This window comes from Lytechinus variegatus, chromosome 7 (assembly GCF_018143015.1).
Source record: "Lytechinus variegatus isolate NC3 chromosome 7, Lvar_3.0, whole genome shotgun sequence".
Classification (NCBI taxonomy): domain Eukaryota; kingdom Metazoa; phylum Echinodermata; class Echinoidea; order Temnopleuroida; family Toxopneustidae; genus Lytechinus; species Lytechinus variegatus.
Genome location: NC_054746.1, coordinates 35734706 through 35753591, shown reverse-complemented (window position 1 = coordinate 35753591; position 18886 = coordinate 35734706). Strand labels below are relative to the sequence as shown.

At 34.5% G+C, this 18886-nt stretch overlaps 2 protein-coding genes across 3 annotated transcripts in view; one reads left to right on the top strand and one right to left on the bottom strand.

The window, feature by feature from the left end:
- The window catches only part of LOC121419136 (kinesin-like protein KIF16B), a 74907-nt gene that overhangs the window by 39172 nt on the left and 16849 nt on the right, over positions 1-18886 (top strand). Inside the window, exons 13-20 of the mRNA XM_041613464.1 lie at positions 253-350; positions 1241-1312; positions 2397-2459; positions 12090-12149; positions 13017-13188; positions 14448-14585; positions 16604-16763; positions 18832-18885. Coding sequence (XP_041469398.1) covers positions 253-350; positions 1241-1312; positions 2397-2459; positions 12090-12149; positions 13017-13188; positions 14448-14585; positions 16604-16763; positions 18832-18885 — 817 coding nt within the window. The remainder of the gene's footprint in view (positions 1-252; positions 351-1240; positions 1313-2396; positions 2460-12089; positions 12150-13016; positions 13189-14447; positions 14586-16603; positions 16764-18831; position 18886) is intronic.
- On the bottom strand, positions 2444-4824 carry LOC121419135 (D(2) dopamine receptor-like). Of its 2 annotated transcripts, none has more exons than XM_041613461.1 (2): positions 4630-4824; positions 2444-3985 (listed from the first exon to the last, which is right to left on the bottom strand). In XM_041613461.1, exons 1-2 carry the CDS (start codon positions 4784-4786, stop codon positions 3015-3017), a joined length of 1128 nt encoding a protein of 375 aa, XP_041469395.1. In that variant the 5' UTR covers positions 4787-4824; the 3' UTR covers positions 2444-3014. The 2 variants fall into 2 exon arrangements, with proteins under 2 accessions (XP_041469395.1, XP_041469396.1); XM_041613462.1 differs by having other exon boundaries at positions 4687-4824.

Below are 18886 nucleotides of genomic sequence, written 5' to 3'. Positions count from 1 at the left end.
TGTTTTATGGTCTTTCAGCAACTGTACATACCAGACTGAGTTTTGATTTAATATTCAAATCATGAAATCATGTCAGGTTTCATTATGTGCTTTGGCACTGTATTGTATGTAACCCAAATAACCTAAAGAATCATGCACACTTTATTTTTAATGTATTTTTCAACATGTTTCGTAATGTTCTTTGTTAGAAAAAATCAGTGGATATTCTGTGATTTGAATATTTCTTTTTTCTTCTTTGCCTGTACTTTCCAGCCATTTCACCTGCTGATGTGAACTACGGAGAGACTCTAAGCACATTGCGATACGCAAACAGAGCAAAGAACATCATCAATAAACCTACTATCAATGAGGTATGAAGATTTCAGATTTATGTGTTTCAGTCATTAGTAAGAACATTTTAAATCATTGATTTTATTTTTTTTTAAGTGGGTGGTTCAAGGAGGAGAAGAGGGGGATTGCCAGAGTCGACATTGAAGGAGCAAGTGGGGGAGGGTGGGAGGGTGGGGTAAAGATGATTGCAGTTTGAGGTGAATCCAGCTGTCCCTGTTTAAATGGGTATTTCAAATAAACTTGATCCCATCTTCGTTTTTCATGAATCTTCATAATTCTCTGCTGAATGATCTGCATTTAAATATAAATATAATGATGTTATTGAAAAATTAATCTTATGTAGATTTTCACTTATTTTTATTTTTTTTCTGTCATCTATATTGCATATTTGTTTATGCCAACAATTCAAATTTCTATATATTAATTGTGGAAATACATACCCCCTGTGGATGATACAAAGAACCGCGCAAGCTTCAAATTGAACTCAAATTTAGATTGATTTAAATCTCATATCTTAATTCCACAATTTTAATTCAATCTATTGCAGTTCTCTGTAAGATAAGAATAAAGGATGCAGAGTCATCTGAAAAGGAAGAAGTCTTTTATTACAATTGTTTGCTGTCTATTTGAAAGATAATATTCCTATGATGTGTTTACACATCAAATTACATTGTGAATTATTTGAATAGTATTCTTGTTAACTGGTTGGGATTGAATTATGTAATATGCTTTGTACACGACCATTGAGTCAAGTAGGCAAATAGTTAAGCAAACAGTTGTTTGAATGAAGAAAGTAGCTTGTCATTGTTGACTGTTTTTATTCTATTCTTGATATCAAATTATAGGATAAAAATGTAAAACTTTTCAGAGAACTGACTGTTTTTATTCTATTCTTGATATCAAATTACAGGATAAAAATGTAAAACTTATCAGAGAACTGAGAGCAGAGATTGCCAGATTAAAGAAGAGACTTGGAACATCAGTGAGTATCTAGATATTTTAAGAAGTCATCTAAATTATGACAAACTGGAAAGCTTTTGTTGTGAACTTTGAAGTTATTTCGACAGTTTTTCTTAGTTCAGAAATAGAATTATTTAATTCCCGTAGTTTTCAGAGGATTTTCAACTGCATGCAAAACTTGCAAAATTTGGATATTAGTGGACAAAAAAAAATACATGCCTGGTGTTTAAGTCATGATTTTGAATTCAAACTTATAGTTTTACAGTGATTTATTCAGTTTATTTGTAATTATGTAATAACTCATTGATATATCCCTTCGTTGTGTGCTTGAATACAAATGTATTTGTTGTGCATATTTTATAAACAGTTCTAAAAACTATTATTATTGGGAAATCATTTGAACTAGTTTGGGCAAACTTTCTATTTCATCAAATTATGAAATTTCGAATGATGAAAAATAACATCCTTGTATTAAATGAATGGGCAAGTAAGCAGAAATAATAGCCAGTTCATCCTTAAAAAGCTGTGTGCGCTATGAACGCCTAGCTTAGCCGGGTCATATAGGAGCGCCTTGAGCACCTAACAAGGTGGATATGTGCGCAATATATATAACCTATATTATTATTATTATTATATAATTAATCCCAAATCCAGCTGAAGTAGCCCAATATTGTTATGATTTTTTTTTTTGTTTAAAAGAATTAAACATTAACCCTAAATAGACTGGGCTATTTCAATGCCTAAAGAGATGGGGGGGGGGCTGATTCAGCCTCCCTGATGATCTCGGCCGTCGATCGCGCATTGCGACAAAAGTTTGCACGTGCATTAGCCATGGCATCTTCTTAAGGTTAAGGAGTGTCTTTCATCCATACTTTTACTTTGCCACTTTTGTTGATTGTTGAAAGTTTGAAGCACACTGATATTATTTTTTCCTAATATTCTATCTAATATGTGCAAGTGGCGTGTTCCCTTAATTAACAGTTAATACTTTATTGTATGGAGGAAATGAGTAGGTTTAGATATCATAGCATTCTCTTATTAGATAGTAGAACCAACTTCTTGAATTTAATTTATATCATTTCTTTTCCCCCTTAACTCTCCCAAAGGACTTTGACGATCTCCCTATAGGCAATAATATGATGGACAAATTACATGAGAATGAAGAAAGAGTGAGTAATTTTATTGATATGAATTCAGCAAATTGTTTGAGGGTCGATTTCAGAGCATATTAATTTATTTAGTGATGTATCAGTTCTGAGTAAATTTCTTGCATCTTCTTTATTTATTTTCTATTCTGTTCTGTAAAGCAATTAGACACATACAATGCATGACTAGATTATATCATACTGTATATCATCCGTCTTTTTCTCTCTCTCTCTCTTCTTATCCTCCTCACCCTCCTCCCCCCCCTCCCTCATCTTCCTCCCCCTTCTCATTATACCAAGTCTTAAAGACTTTGCATGTAGATGTACAAGGTTTCTTGTATTCACTTTTCAGGGAATGTTGTTGGTATAATGGAATCATTAATGTTAATTCCTTTCCTGAATTCAATGTGTTACTCTCTTCACTTACTTTCATTAGCTGTGTACCATTTATTATAGTGTCCGTAGTATAGACAAATCACAGAACATATTTGCATGAGGTGAAAGAGTGCTTGCCTATTTGCCAAAGACGTGAAACCAATTTAGGGCTCTTTATCCTAAAATGTAAGTAAATTGTACCTATCATACATGTATATCATGTTGAATTGTGATATTCCCATGAAATTGATGACCAGCCATAGTTGCTTCAGCCAAATTATTATCAGGGAAACTTCTTCTTTCACTAACGGACCCTGAAACTGTCTTAATACCATTCGTGTTGTTTTTCTCTGAAGAGGAGCATGGCATGACCTCTATTGATGGCCTTTCGTCTTTGACAAAACTTGGAAAGTACCTTTTGAGGAATGTTTTTCTGAATGGTGCAAAAGTGATCATATATATGAAGGGGTTCATTGCACTGTTGAATTTAGCCAGGAATTCAAATGTGACGGATAGTTGCCATGGAAACTGATGTCTGGTGATGAGGCCGTAGTGCATCTCAATGGCGAATGGTCCCCAGCATATGAGGAATACAACGATGACCACGAAAACCCGGGCTGTGATGGTGATTTGTCTCCTAGTTTCTTTGAATCTTGTCTTTTCTCTGGCCGTGACCTGGTTCTGAAGGTTTATCTTCTGCCTGGCTTTCCAGCTGATGTTTTTGATGCGTAAGCAGCAGTAGAAGATCACCACCAGTGGAATGTAGAACCCGCAAGTCAGTAGAGTGATGGTGTAAGGCCTTGTTTTGTCGCCGGTGACATCGATCCCGCAGTTGTAGAAGAATGGCTGGAACTTGATGAAGTGTGGTACCGTAACAGAAAACAATGCCATCGCAGATCCGTAGCCCCACGTTACGAGAAGAAGGGAGAAGACGCGCCTCTTAGAGAAGATCCGTTGATAGCGGAAGGGAACAAAAATGCAGACGAAGCGGTCAATACTAATAAGGGCTAGTGAGGTGATGGAGACAATGACCGTGCAGATGGCTGTAGAGGTCATGACCCTACAGAAGAGGTCAGTACTGTACCACTGACCTGTAATCACAATCGGGATGCAGAATGGCAAATAGAAGATGCCAATGGATAAATCAGCAATGGCAAGGTTGATCAAGCAATAACCTACAAGAATACACACAAGAAGAGAGGTAAATCAAAGTGTAATTGAATTAGAAAGACATACATTTCAGCAAGGACTGATGCCCTGAAAATGATCTGAGCAAACTATAATGTCATAAGAGCATTCTGATGAGACAAAAGTCTGGAGGGGCTAGTCGTTTATAATCCATAGTGGCTTGCCCCTACAATATTTTCTGTTATGAATGTTCTGATACCACCACAATCAACCATATTTCAATTTCAACACCTTGATCAGAAGACATTGTCCTATCCAAAAGTGTTCAACAGATTAATGAAAATCCATTAAAGTGAATTTTTCATACCCACTGTTTGCTTCCATTTCCACATTGGTCAAATTAGCTTAGGGGGCATGCATTTTTCATACTGTTAATAATGAGGTTTTGTGTGAAATGCCTCGTGCACATTGCAATTTTAATCATAAATTGTAATGATTAGTGTTTCTCTGTTTCATCAAACCAGAAAAGCAAGCAAATAGCCATGACACTTATTTTAATTTAAAAGTTATGGAAATAATATTCTTATTTTTATCCCTTCAAATTTAAAGAATTGAGTCTGACTTTCAAATGTCCCCTCCTTTCCCCATAGGTTTGACTGTTAAACTAGAAAGTGGACATGATTGTAATTACCTGTTTGGTTGAAGAGACTGGGTGTTGAGACTATTGTGATGATACTCAGTGTATTACCTGTGATGATTACTGTCATGAGGATACAGATCATGATTAGTAGAGGATAGTTGGGAGCCAAGACTTCCACAGGAGGATCTGTCTCAAATAGAGACCACATTTCAGTAACATTCTGTAGAGGAGATTAAAGTTGTATCGTATTTCATATAATTTTTTTTTAAATACCTGGCAAACACTGTCCCAATTTATGATTAGATAAATTTCTTATGATATGGATTTGATGCGAAGATGAAATCACTGCTTCAAATGGGTGTACAGCGAGAAACAAAGAAACAGACGGAGAGACAGTGAGAGAGAGATTAAAAGGTGATAAACAGTGAATATTTACAAGAAATATCCAGTGTAGGGGAAGGCGGGGTAAGTTGTGACACTTTGCATTTTGCATTTTAGAATTGATATGACCAATAATATTGTAGAAATAAGTACCTTGCCTTTAAATTTGATTCTTGGGAAATATTTTTCACCTATATATAACTTTCTATCTCCACACTTAAAGTCAATGTGACCTTTGAAAAAAAAACGATGTCAAATGGCTCAACTTGCCCCATATATGGGGTAAGTTGTGCCTCCCTCTGGAGTAAATTGAGCCACAAAAACTATGTACAAAATCTATGCGGGAAGAACCAGCATGTCATTTTTTTATTTAAAGTCTTTTCACTTTCTAATTCGCTATAAATACTGACATTCTCTATGAGTAAAAGAACTGTCATGTGAATTTGCTCCTTTCTGCCTGCATATCAATGGCTTTTTAAGAGTTTTCTTTTTTTATTATTATACATTACCATAAGAATTATCATGGCTCAACTTGCCCCATGTTGGTTAGCTCAACTTACCCCATTCCAAACTTCATGCGATATTTTCACATCCACATATTTTTTATGCATCCATCTTGTAAAAGACCATGACAAGAATGAGAATCTATACCTAGACTAACAATAATGTTCTTATTTCTTTATTATATATAAAGACGTGTGTGTGTAAAAAGCAATGATCTATTTCACACCCTTTTTTACTTTTTGGCTGAAATTTGTATTTTTCCCTCTAAACAAAGTACTTTTTGTTTCAAAGTTGAAAACAATGTGGTGGGGGTAAGGGTTATTTAATGGGTCATCAATACATGACACCACCATAATGTCTGACTCATTCATTATTGGCCTGGGGATGGTGGCTCAACTTGCCCCTATGCTCAACTTACCCCGCCTTCCCCTGCTTTATTTTATTACCAATATGAAAGAATCAAGAAAAATTCAACACTGGAAAGTTAAAATAAAAATGGGATATTAAATAAGAATGTTATAAAATTGAAATTTCACTTATTAAAAAAAAAAGAAGTTATATGCACAACACGTGTGATATGCAAATGAGAGAGTCAATGATGTCACACACATTCCTTTTGTATTTTGTTATATGAAATAAAAAAACATTTCAATTTTTACAGATTTGACAATGAGGAAGCATCTTCATTAAATCAGGATAGGTTGCTTGAATATGTAAATGAAAATAAGAACCATATTTCATTGTTCAAAATATTAATCTGATTTAGAAATCCTTCATAAATTCATTTTGCTCAATCGATTGTGGACCTGGCAGCCACTATGCAGCGTCAGATTGATTGTGCTCTATCCCTTGAATCGTTCAAAGCCAAAAAGGGTAACAGCAACTCTCATCTTCTAATGTCTATTTGGTCTGATTTGACTGGGGAATGGACACCTGACCTCCGTGTTGTGCTACAGACTCTCTACCAACTGAGCCAATACGGAAATGACATTCCCATATATTCAAAGAGGAACTAATCCTGTTTCACATTATGATGAGGAAAGATTTGAGGTATTTCAATTTTCATACTGAAAAGGTTGCGCATGTAACTTTTAAATTGTGAAAGTATTAAAGTGAAGCTTCAAAATGTTGTATCTTTTAATTTTATATCTGATTTGATGAAGTTTTCTGTATTAATTATGTTTGTTTGATTCTCTTTTCATGCAGATTAAATTTTTGTTGGTTGGTTTGGAATATTCCTGATGATGTGCATATAACTGTTTTCACAAAATATTGATAAATTTTAAAACTCAAAAACTATGTTATTTCTTATCAGATTTTGATAAAATTTTCAACATTTTGCTCTGTGATTCTAGCTCTTTTTATTCAGATCTGAATATTTTCAACCCAGAGTTGAAATGGCTTACTGTAAATAGTAAAACAACTGGAGAAAAGCCAAAGCAGCATTTTTTGCTTCCTCAGCGTCTTTTCATCACTAATCTGCATCACAGACTAAACAATAGGAAATGCGGGAAAGCCTTTGCAGAAGACGCATATCACATGTATAGCTGTGGAATTCCTGATAAAAAGATGCAACATAGACTTATTCTAGTTTAGGTAAGGGGGGTTTGAGAGCAAGAATACTATCTTACCTCCATTGATCTTCCGGACAAGGCCTTGACACTGAGAAATTGAAGAAGACAAATGTTAAAGTTTCTTCCAATTAACATAATATTCCTATTCATTAGAAGACATGTGAGTAACAGTTGTAAGCAAATTACATTTATCTTTGATATTTCTGTAATACTGGAACATGTATGTCACTGCTGTATGGGATCATGAGCCTTCTACACAAGTCTCATCAATCAGGTCATATGAACTGGACACAATCCAAAATGTTTAGAGTTCTTCTTCCCCAAGTTCGTTAGATAATAGACAGAAACTCTTGGCTTGGGTTGCTCCTGATACCCTTCCAAATACACACCTTCTCAATGAGCTGGATAAAGGAAGGTCTATTGTTTATAGTATGAAGGTGCATGATGGAAGAATGATCAGCTCTTTGATTGGATAATAGCAGGCTAAGCACATGATCCAGTGAATAGGCAACATCCAATCAGAGCACAGAAGGAGGTGGGTGGCAAATTAGTTGAGAGTATCCCATGCATAGTGTTTGTTGGGTGTGTGTATTTGAGTTTTGTCAGACGTGTATCAATCAAGTATGATTATTTACGTCTGGGGCCGACCTTTAACGTTACCATCCTAAAGACGTGACCAGGGCTTGAACCTCTGCATCAATTTGTAACTTCCCCACAGCTTGGATTACAGGAGCACACCACAACGTCCAGTTGAATGAAATCAGGAAAATTCTACTTTCAGTAGCAATGCATCTTCTGTTAATCATTTTCTTTGCAGTGCAAGTCACCATTAATTGATAGTTTAATATATTTTTTTTCTGCTGCTTCCTTTTGTTTTTGTCTTATTTTAATGTAATTATTAATGCAAATGTTTGTCATGTAAATTGATTTACATGCAATGATTGGTTAATATTTTGGTGATTGTTTTGTTATAGTGTTATTACGATATCAATTATTCGAATGATTGATTAGTGAATAATCATTCTCTTATTCAATAAATTGATTTAATGATCAATTAATTCTCGAAGTTGCTGTAGGACTCATTTTTTCACTTATTTATTCACATTTCAAAAACTTATTTATACAACTTATTTAGTAGTGTATTTTTTATCTACATGTATGTGTTGTGTATGTTGTATAGGTTAATTTATCCCCAGGATGTATCCATTCATTTCAGTGATGTATTACAGATTATTTTGGTTACAATAAGAATCCCCTATATGGCTATGAAGACAGATACCTGAAGGTAACACAGTAGGTGAATCTTCTCTATCAGTAAAATTCAAGATTTGCAGGTTGTTTTTCTAGCCTTCATTATAATGACGCAAGTTAGCCATTTCCCATTTCCATATGACATCACTGGTTTGCTGCCAGGAGGAAAATAATTTTCAAACCCCACTTTGATGTCAGGAGATGTTTACAGGTTTAATTTTTTTTTTCATTTGAAGGTTGTTGATACAGTTTCTGGGAGGTTAGGGGCTTTCACACCTGCCCTATTAGAAAAAAAATATATTTTGTAGTGTGAAAGCAAATAGGATATCAGCAGTATGAAAGTGAACTTCTATCCCATCTGCAAGATGAGTATATAATGTTATCCACGTTGCTTTTTGTTTTTGTCTTATCTTAATGTAATTATTAATGCAAATGTTTGTCATGTAAATTGATTTACATGCAATGTAATCTCAGGGGGCCGTTTCATAAAGATGTCTGTAAGTTAAGAGCGACTTTAAGAAAGACTGGTGAACCTTTCTTATGTGCTAAGTAATCACCATTGAATATTTAATGGTAAAAGAATCATTTACCATAGAAAGAATCACCAGTTGTTCTAAAAGTTGCTCGTAATTTATGAACAGCTTTATGAAACACCCACCTGGTACTTTACCAAAAGTCAAAGCCACATCATTCTCACTGAAATCTTGCAAGCACTTTTATTTTATTGGGAATTCTCACATTTCATGCATTTCATCAATGACAAAGCAATTAACAAGCTGGGGAGTTACTATGAAAACTGAGCTGCCAACCAGTACGTTTTTGGCGTATTTAGTACGTTTTTGCAACCAAAATACGACAGTACGTTTTTTCTTTGAAAACTATGATGTAAAAAAAATTAAATAATTGGAAAATAACACAAATATGGTTATTGGATCAATGTAATTTCAGGTAACTTTTTTTTTTCAATAATTTTGTTACAACCAGTGGGAATTATAGCTTGCATGCAGATTGAGCGCCGTGATGAGCGTGCGCGTAATGCATTTTATTATGAAATTCAGCTTTTTGGGGAAAAATGCAGTTTTTTATCCCAGAATACAATTTTTTCATTCCCAGAGGTTGGCAGGTCTGTGAAAAGATTCCTTGCTAAAAGATATGACATAGACTTATGGTAACATTATGTTTAGGTCAAACTAGTGCTTGTAATTTTACAGGTATTTTACTCGATATGGTAGGTCTGAATGTATACCATGTGATGCCATGAGTTAATTATCATGCTGTTTTTTTTGTGTCATTTTGGGATTATCGATGGTGTTTTCGTAAGATTGTCATGGTTATCATCTAAATGTCTGGAATCTCCCATGGTGTAGTACTGGTCAATTCAAATAAAGACTGGTTTTCATTCAGTTGCAGAAAAATTTAATGGAGGACTGCCCGGATGTTGTAAGCCAAGTAGTTGATTATTTAATCCAAAGTTGGATCATGATGATGCAGATTTATTAACACAAATTTTCATTCAGCGATATTAGAAAAGTCTGAGCATACATGTACGTAAGATTGGAGTGGCAAATCATTGTCAACACATGATAGTGTTTAACCCCTCCAATCCTTTGTGTACTCAGTGTTGTGGTGACACTTACATGTCTATATGCCACAATAAGAATGAGATTGATATTTATAAGTCACACCTTGGGCCTGTTGCATAAAACTTTTTACCTGAGAAAATCCTAGTAAAAACTGAAAACTAAGGTTAGTCTGATATTTGCCATTGACTGTAACACAGGGCAAAAACTCCAGTAAAAACAACCTGAGTTTTCTAAGGTAAAGAGTTTTATACAACGGGCCCCTTGTTAATCATCAAAAAAAAATGGAGCCAGGAAGTAATTCCTATTCTAGCCCTTCATTAGGTAAAATATTAATGTTCAAATTTGCTTCTTTTGACTCATTTAATGTATAAGAAAAAAAGCAAAGTTCTTTTAATCTTTAATAATATTCATTACAAATATGAACAAAATGATTATATAATGCTGATTTTTCAAAGATATTTTTAAATTAAGCAATATTTTCTTCTCACAAATATTTTGGAAAGATTTGCTGCTTGTGTGAACTTTTTCATTTTTTAATTTGACCCAAACCTTGCCTCCATTCTTGGTTTCCTTGTTCACTGAATTAATGCAAGTGAAAAAGAAAAATAATAAATCTCATCCTAAAAGAAACTCATTAATTTGATAGTCATTCTTCTATGATTGATCTCTCTCTCTCTCTTCCTCTTTCAGAAAATAATTACAAAAAGAGATAGAGTAACATTGAGAGAATAGAGAAACAGAGAGGGTTATTGATGAATATTATTGTATAATATCTGCACAGATTGTCCATGGAGAATGCATTTGAGTATTTGTTTATTTCCTGATCATCGAACATTCAAATGATTTTATTTCAGAATAATCCCACAATGCAATTGATCTTTCAAATCTTCTTTGTAATTCTGTACTATCTATGTACTTCAGAAAACAAAAAATCTTTCTATTTTGTTAGTTAAAATCTTTCTCTCTGACTCCAGAAACCAATTATACAAGAAAAACAATTAGATGCGATTACAATGCCACCAAGAGTGCTTGTTTGTAATTGACTCTAGTTTTCATCTTTTGAAAACAACAAACACTTATTGTGATTGTATATTTGAAGGTCGATTGTCACAAGAGTATTTTTGTTGAAAATTTCTTACTGGAATTAAAAAATTTCATTTTGTTGACTATATCGTTTTTCATCATATCAGGAGGGGGAGGGGGTGTTTCCCAGTTGCATGCTGTATTTATTGTATCACCACATTGGTTAAATCATGCCAATGTCATGTGATCTGACGTGATCTATTATCGGTAGTATTGTCAGAGTCTTTGTGAAACACTCCCCTTATCAGGGCCCTCTTACATAAAAGGTAAATTCAATGGTAAAATTCATCATAACTAATTATATGGTAAGCTATAAAAGAGGAGCTATCAGTTCTAAACAGTTATTGATCATAAGACTTATTTTATGATTGATTACATTAATATTTAATGTTTAGTCATTAGTAAAAGTCAATTGTACAATCTTACTAATTTAGTTTGATGTTTCCCAGGCTGATAAAACATACACATACACAATAACAAATTATAGCACAATTTATCTGTTATCACAGTTCAATTCAATTCCTTAAGATCTTATGAATTAATGATTAATCTAAGAAATACTGATAGGTTTTACCTTCCTGTATTTTTCATATTTTTGTACATCACATTATTGTTTTTCTTTCAAGTCGTGACTATAAATTAAAACAAAAGGGTGGAATATCTATGTTATTTTGAATGATAATATACATGTTTAAAAGAATCACATAAAAAGTATTAAAAAAACAGATTGTAGGAACAAATGCTGAGATTTTTTTGACATGCTCTTATTCATTTGTAATGTTCAGTAGGGCAGATATGCTACTCATCTGTCATGCGAGTGGAACGACTTGTAGATTTGCATATGTCCAGAACAATGGTCTTCATTGATGGAAGGTCTAAGAAAGCAATGAAGGTTCCATTTAAATATAAAAGAGTTGCATATTCAAGTGATATTTTGACTGTCATTAATGTTTCCTCATAATCTACATCCAACCTGTTTTATACATCTAGTTACCTAGCAACATTATTTACACTGATAGTTCTTCACTCACCGTTTTGAATGACATTCTTCCTTTGTCTTACTTTTATACTTCTCATTAGTTATATTAGCCAATACAGTCTTGTTAAAATTGTTTATACATTTTTGTTGTTACAGGTGAAAGTCCTGACTGAAGAGTGGGCCTCCAAGTGGAAGGAAACACAGAACCTTCTTGAGGTATTTATTTCATTTGTTTTTTGTTTTTTTTTTCACATTCGCCATGAAAAGAGTATCAGCTAGATAATTTGGGGTGTTTCATGGAAAATAAAGGGATTCTTATTATAAATCTCACTTAAATTCTCTGATGGTGTGGTACATATTGCATTGAAAAAAATGATTCTAATTATAAATCTCACTTAAATTCTATGATGGTGGGGTACATATTGCATTGATTACTACATTGTTCAGAAAAAGCTTATGTACTGCATATTACTGTAATGAATGAGATTATGCATTAGATATCAGGAATACAAGGTCTCTAAAGCATTTCTGTTTATACGAATACATTGGCTGTGAAGCATTCCTTTTAGTCATATTTAAATCTTTGTGAAACACCCATGTCATAGCCTCACAGTAGATGCCATCTACCAGTTTACACTGAATAAATCCAGTACTCCTTTAAAATTCTTGCAGCCAAAGTGTTACCCAAAGAATGAATAAGTTCAACTTTAGTATGCTTGGAGATATTTATCTTTCCAATGGATATAGTTATCATAGTAATTATTGCACCTTGGACCCTTTTCATAAAGATTTACAACTATGGTAGTCTTGCCTTTATTGTAAATACCACATGAAGTAAGATTGTGATTGGCCGCTGAGCTCAGTTACCATGGTAAAGTTACCATAGCTGTAGCTCTAACCCTAACCCACCCCTGGATTACCTCCATATTTGTGCTACTGTGGTAGCTAGCAGTGCACAGCAAAGTGTTATGACACAATGAAATGTCAAAGGTCTTGACCCAGTAATAAAAAAAGTCCTGACAGTCTTTGAAATAATATTCAGATACCCATCTTCACGACCCTAACTGTTTTTCCTGATCACAGGAACGGACGCTAGCCCTGAGGTCAGAAGGTGTGGGGGTGGTGCTGGACTCAGAGCTTCCTCATCTGAGTGTGATTGATGATGATCCGTTGAGTACTGGTCTTAAGCTCTACCATATCAAGGAAGGAACCACCACTGTAGGTCATCAAGATGCTGATAATAAATGTGATATCAGTAAGTCAGTCATCCAGATTTCATATCCGGTCTAGCCCCTGACACTGAAGGTTGCACTTCACCTTGCACTCACACAGATCATCTTCACTCCCCTGCTCCACTGTTCAGTGCATCCTTCTCCTTCAACCTAACCCTCCTCCTTTCCTCCATCACTTGCTTCTTCCTTGTCCACTTCGGTTGTCCCCTTCCCCTCTAACCAGCCACCTAGAACTCAACCACCCTTCTCAAAACATGATCATTATCCCTCCTGAACACATCTCCATACCTGTATATTGAAAAAGTGCACAGTGGAATCTGTCTTGTTGTGATGACATTGACACAAAAACTAATATTAGTCTGACTTTCAGGCATCATTGTATGAATTTCACTGAAATTTACTCAAAGTGCGCCTTTTAGGTGTATTGGTGCAAAACGTAAGGAATTTCACTCCTTTAACATTATAATTTTGAGAGAAATTGTGCAAATCTGCTTTATTGTATGTAGCTGCAGATGAAGAGTCTCAATCAATATTAGGGCTTATATTTTTGTCTTATTTGAAGTTAGCACTATTTACATTCTGATCTACATGTAGTTAATACTTATAGTGATCAGTATTGTGATGGATAAGACTTTTTAAACAAAAATGATGAATTCAAACCCTCGCAACTTGATTTCAGGCAGAGGAAATGGGAATATTTCACGAAAAGTTTTGTCAATGATTTTCATCGACAGTATTGCTCTTGGTCAGTCAGATGCCAGGATTTCTGCAGTTTATAACAAGGTCATTTAAGATGACTTTCTTGCTAAATCAGCAATTATTCATGGAGTCTTTCCGAAAATTGAATTATTTCAGCTTCTGAAAGTCAACATCTGTGTGATTCTTGCATTGATTATGATTACTTACGTTAGATTATGCTTAGTTGTTGAAGGACTCCATGATCAATTCTTATTCCTATCCTTGAAATATAAAGTTTAATTACTTTGATTTATCATGTCCTTCCCATTTGAATATGTGGTGCAGATCATATGATATGTTGAGCAGCTTTACAGCCACATGCATACTCCCTACCCCCCCCCCCTCATCATCATTGCTGCATATAATTTTTCTCTCTTCATGTACGCTTCCTCTTATTTCTTTTCGAATTATCTTATTTCCTGCTGTTCCTTATGTTGCCATCCCTCTTTTTGTTTCCCATCCCTTCTTTTGACAATGTACATTAAACATCATACTCTCGACTGTATCAATAATCCAAAGATGTTTTCCATGCTTTCCTCTTCAGTGCTAATAGGCCATGACATCCAGGATGAGCATTGTCGTATTGTGTGTACCAATGGTAAGGTGATATTGCACCCGATCCAAGCGGCATACTGCGCTGTCAATGGCAAGGCTATCACGGAACCAACCAAGCTAACGCAAGGTTAGTGAGGCAGAAGATTCTATGTTTGGATTTCAAAGTTGCATGGGGAGTTAAATGTATTTTAAAGGGTCTCAATAACTTTGTAGAAACTTAAATTAATAATTGTGACACAATGCTACTTATAGAATTGGATATTCACATATCATCTTTATCCCTGAAGCAGGGGGATGCCCCGGAAAATTTGGATGATAAAGTATGATTGGCAACAATGCATTGTTTCATTAATTTTCATGACTTATCATTTCTGATGGCATTACAGTCCGACCTCTCTTATCCGGCCTCCCCTTATCCGGATCTCTCTATTATCCGGACGCACACTTGCCGAGATTTTTTTTTTTAATTTTTTAATCTAGTACAGGTACGTGAGGAAATGAGATTTCAATCTAAACTCAATCCTATACATAAACTCACTTTGATTGCATATATATTGATTACATAGTCACCCTACACCAAACATATTTTTCATGAAAATATCTCACCCAAATCACCAAAAGAACTTTAGGAATGATGATTTCCAGTAAATCAGGGCGCAGCGCAAACATTTCATCACGTTTCTCTTTTTGCTTCGCGGGAAAAACAACACATGTCTTGCCAGCTAACTTTAGGCCTCAATACGGACAGCGCCATCTATCATGTTTGAGCCTACAGTCAGAGGAACAATGGCTGACATTGCGAAGCTGCGATACCCGCCGCGACGATCTAATTTTAAAACTTGGTTTCATCGAATCATTCACTTTCATTCGAGGTATGCTCGATGTATACCTCAGTCATTTTAGCAGGTAAATTATCCAAGAGATTTGGCCATCGATCGATTTCATTTCAATATAAAACACTGCCTATAATTTGCACTGACTCTGCAGTGAATATTGTCTTTACCGTACGCCCAATCCAATAGTGCAGTGTAGCTACCGCCGGTGGCCTGGGGAGGCAGCCGGCAGCGCAGCTGCGTGTATTTAATATTGGGTCTCCCAGATCCGGATAAATCCCTTATCCGGATTGGTGCTGGTCCCAACATGTCCGGATAAGAGAGGTCGGACTGTATGTAGACTCTTCAATATGATTTTATTTAGATAGATTGACAAAGAACTGGTAATATGATGGATTTGAACTATGACTTAGCGATGCTTTCATGTAATGGTTCTATGGTACCCTTTTACAACCATGCTGTCTATAATTAGGGAAATAATTTGGAAATTCCAGTCTTTTGCACATCTTCGTCATTTAAAGCACATGATTCTATAACATGAATGAAAAGGTCAAATATGTTTTATTGGTAAAAGAAGATTATAAAAAGATTAGTTTCATATACAAAGATCATGTAAAACTAGATGGAAACTGTAAGCAGATTATAATGCTGCCTTTGTAGTATTGAATTTTAATGCAACTGAAAAAATCTTTTTTTATGAGAAGAATAGCATACAGCAAGTAACAGGGAAGAAATGTTTTCAATGTAACAGAGGATGTGATACAAGAAGAGACAAAATAATATTGATGCATATACAAATGAATCACTTTTGAAATAATATATTTGATTTCAAAGCATTTTGCTAAAGATTTCTCATAAATTGGAATTATTTGAATTGATGTTTGTAGTCAAATCAGGATAAATTTATCTCTATATAATGGAGCTGCATTGTTTCGTATCTATGAGTGTTTATATTTATCATGTTTTGTAGTGATGCCAGTTGATCACAAATATCTATACTCGACATTGAAGTAGACATTGTATATATTGAATACTTAATCTTGAATCTTGATGAAATACATGTAGAAATCTTCAGTAATGTATTCAATAATGCATGTAATAAGGAATATACTGTCAATTAGATATGCTGAGCTGACAGTTTGATTGATATATCACAGCTGACTAGGTATTTAATCACGGTAGATAGCAAGGTACCATGAACTGTAATTTCTAGAGAAATTGTATTTTGAAGTTAGCCCTTTGGAGTCTCACAGTTGATCAGAGGCAACACAAGATGAAAACATTTAGAAATGTTTTTTCTTTTTTTCTTTAGGTTGTTTTCTGTCTATCGGTCAAAGCAATCTCTTTCGTTTCAAGCACCCTGCTGAAGCCAGGAGATTAAGAAAAGAACTGAAATCCAAATCCATGAACGATCTCTCCCTCTACCGATCCATGGACAATCTTCTTGCACCGTTGTCCTTTTCTCCGTTTGGGTAAGCACTAATTTAACAAACTAAGAAAATATGAAAAATTTGTGACACTTAATGTGCCAGGAGAATGAAATCTCACTAATACAGTCAGTATTACAGCCCCCCCCCCCAATTTTCAATTCAAGCAGTTTTGGGGTGGGATGGTTTGAAGAGGAAAATTAGGGAAGAAAGAAGAAGTATAAAAAGTGAGGTCTGGATTACCAGTATAACACTTCAGTATACAGTGCGTCCCAGAAAAAACGAAACCGAGATTTAGCGATCATTTATCATTACTTAATCATAAATAAAATAGACAAATGACCTACCAAATTAAAGCTTAGAATCTCCTCTTTCATCTGATATTACTTAGATTATTTCTCATTAACGCATGAGTGAGCAAATACAATTTGAAGAAAGGATATCAAAAACTCATTTGGCGGGGGTATCTGGGTTTCAAAAAGAAAACCACATTTTTGCAAAGTTCAATATCTCCTCTTTAATATGATACCTAAATTACAGAAAATGGTCAAGAAATAACAAAGTTCTGGTCATTTGAAATAAGGCTTGAATTTCAATAATTTCATAAAATTAAGAGGTTCTCCAGGCTGGCTTTCAAACTCACTCGACACTCTGTTTTGTTGACGATCAGCCATGCATTGAGTCTTTTGTTCACCATGCGAAAGCTTCTGTGGGAAACCGGTGAAAACACGTTTATCTCATGAAATTATGGAAATACAAGCCTTATTTCAAATGACCAGAACTTTTTTATTTCTTGACCATTTTCTGTAATTTAGGTACCAAATTAAAGAGCAGATATTGAACTTTTCAGAAATGTGGGTTTCTTTTTGAAACCCAGATACCCCCCGCCAAATGACTTTTTGGTATCCTTTCTTCAAATTGTTTTTGCTCACTCATGCGTGAATAAGAAATAACCTAAGTAATATCAGATGAAAGAGGAGATTCTAAGCTTTAAATTGGTAGGTCATTTGTCTAATTTATTTATGACTGAATTATGATAAATGATCGCTAAATCTCGGTTTCGTTTATTCTGGGACGCACTGTACAGCTCCTGATATTCGATTAAGGAAGAAAAATATACTTTGCCCCCCTCCCCACCCCCCAAAAAAAGCACACAAACACAATTGAAATTCCCTGGTTCTGCCACTATATTGATACTATCGTAGAATTTGATACTGTTCTGTCATTATCGATCTGTGACATAATAGAAAGTACTTCAAATACGTGGGATACAATTTTTTTCTCTACAATCGTGTGACATCGATGCTTCATTAACCTGTAAACTGCCTAAGCTTTCCCTAAAAAAAAGCATCCCAAAGAGCTATAAAAAAAAGAATAAATTAAAAAGCTTCAAATTTGAATTGCTTAAAGATGCAATTGAATAAGCTAATAATCTTTGCATTCAAAATTGTTATATTTCAATAATCTTCTCTATTCATTTTCTACATCTATGTATTATGGTGTTGATATTTGTACTGTTTTGTGTTATGGGTTCCATGCTTTTTGGGGTATTAAGAGTTTATTTTTAAATGTCAATATTTCATGTATTTGTCTGTCACTATTATAAACATGTCCGATCTGTATTGGGGTTGTTATTTTTGTTTGTATCTCACATTATGCATAGATGTACCTTCACTTTTAAAACAAGAAATAGTCATGAAAGCAGCACTTTTTTGTCTTCTTCGTGCCGTCTGTTCCATGTTTGTGAAAATAAAATTTTATGGGCATATTTTAAAGATATACTGAATTTGTAATGTTTTGTATGATATGTTATTTTCTTTTTTTGATTGCCCATAATACATGTAATTCTTTGTCTTCTGCTGCCCTCCTTTGTCTCTCTGTCTCTCTCTCTCTCTATGTGTCTCTCATTTTCTGGGTCTGTGTCTCTTTCTCTGACCCCATTTTAAATTACCCCCTTTTTAATACTTCTGTTTAATTTCAATAACTCTATTGTTTTTTTTTCATTTTGTTTCATAATCATATCCCAATATTTCGATATATATATTTTTTTCAACTCTAGTTTCTATCCCTTTTCTTATATCAGTATTTTCCCTAATAACTCTTTAATTTTCAGCCTTGAAATTAGACAAAAGAACCAAGAGGAATGGAATAGATTAAACTTGAAGAGG

What these genes read in the sequence shown, in the direction of transcription:
- LOC121419135 (XM_041613461.1), bottom strand. Translation starts at nt 4,786, where the DNA reads ATGTGGTCTCTATTTGAGACAGATCCTCCTGTGGAAGTCTTGGCTCCC. An exon ending in CAGTCTCTTCAACCAAACAG is followed by an intron (nt 3,986 to 4,629) that starts GTAATTACAATC and finishes GTATTCTTGTAG; the next exon opens with GTTATTGCTTGATCAACCTT.